The 1189-nt window shown below is 35.3% G+C and overlaps 1 protein-coding gene across 1 annotated transcript; it reads right to left on the reverse strand.

Annotated features, from left to right (window-relative positions):
- Positions 1–224: 224 nt before the first annotated feature.
- On the reverse strand, positions 225–992 carry Tsp_14384 (putative coiled-coil domain-containing protein 128). The gene is made up of 3 exons (XM_003371082.1): positions 921–992; positions 632–856; positions 225–359 (listed from the first exon to the last, which is right to left on the reverse strand). Exons 1-3 carry the CDS (start codon positions 990–992, stop codon positions 225–227), a joined length of 432 nt encoding a protein of 143 aa, XP_003371130.1.
- Positions 993–1189: the final 197 nt, after the last annotated feature.

Raw genomic sequence — 1189 nt, forward strand, 5'->3', positions numbered from 1 at the left:
GGTGTGTGGAATTTTTGAAAACTGAAAGCTAGTACTGAATCTCGGCCAATGACACGATATCGAGGATACTGTATTATTCCCGAAGGTGGAATGGAAGTTGGCCTTCGTGGAAAACTGATTGTTTTAACCAAAACTGAGACGTGAGTGAATCTGTGAAACATTTATAAAAGATATTTTCAAATTCAGTAAGTAATAATCTTTTGCAATGTATGAAATAAATTGTCTCATTTCTTCTTTCCACGTCGAAGTATCTCAATTTCATCTGCCTGAGCAGTCAGACGCAGGTTCATTTGTGCCATGTGCTCGCTCAAAGAGCTGAGTTGGCCTTCATATCCCAGTCTGGTTGTTTCCAATTCATCCTGAACAGAAAACAAAGAACAATATTCATATTTTTCTCATTATTCTGTTTACCATAAGATGTGCCATTTGACCCTTCATTGCCTTCACTGTATCGTCCAGAGCCAACTTTTGTGCACTAAGCGCGTGCAAAGTGCTTATCAAATTTCGGCACTATATAAGCAAAGAAAGAGAAAATAAATGATTTAATTGATAACATTTATAAGAGAAATATATATATATATATATATATATATATATATATGCCTATTCACCTTCTACAAGCGATACTTACCTCTCGGTGAAAATAAGTTGCTTTGCTCTCCGCAGTGTGAGTACTGGCAAGCAAATTGTCAATTTGTGATTGATAGCTTTTTCGAATCAAATCATAATCATTGCATATTTCTGTTTTGTCAGCTGATGAATGTAACATTAACTTTGTTCGTAGTAATTCATTTTCCGATTTTAGACAAACGTTTTCATTTTGAATTTCCAACATATTTTCTCTTAACGCACTCATCTGAACAGAAAAAAAACATTAGAAAAATGCTTGTTTTTCTGTTGAATATAAACTGCGCAATAACCTCGCTGAATATCATCTGGTCACTTTCACTATCCAAAAATGGTGTATCACTACTTAACAAATCTAAAGCCATCTATAAATGATATACATTTATGCAATTATGATGCTGAAAAGTTTGCCATCTATCTACAGCTTTGTCTTATACTTTGTCAGTTACACGTGAATTGTTCAACTCGATGGCAGGGAGTAAATTCTCTCTGCTCTATTCGGCTGTCCTGACGGCTGCCTGCTTTTCGACCAGTAATGTTTTTCAAGCTGCTTCAGAACGGA

The sequence above is a fragment of the Trichinella spiralis genome, assembly GCF_000181795.1.
Source record: "Trichinella spiralis strain ISS 195 chromosome Unknown Scfld37, whole genome shotgun sequence".
Taxonomy (NCBI): domain Eukaryota; kingdom Metazoa; phylum Nematoda; class Enoplea; order Trichinellida; family Trichinellidae; genus Trichinella; species Trichinella spiralis.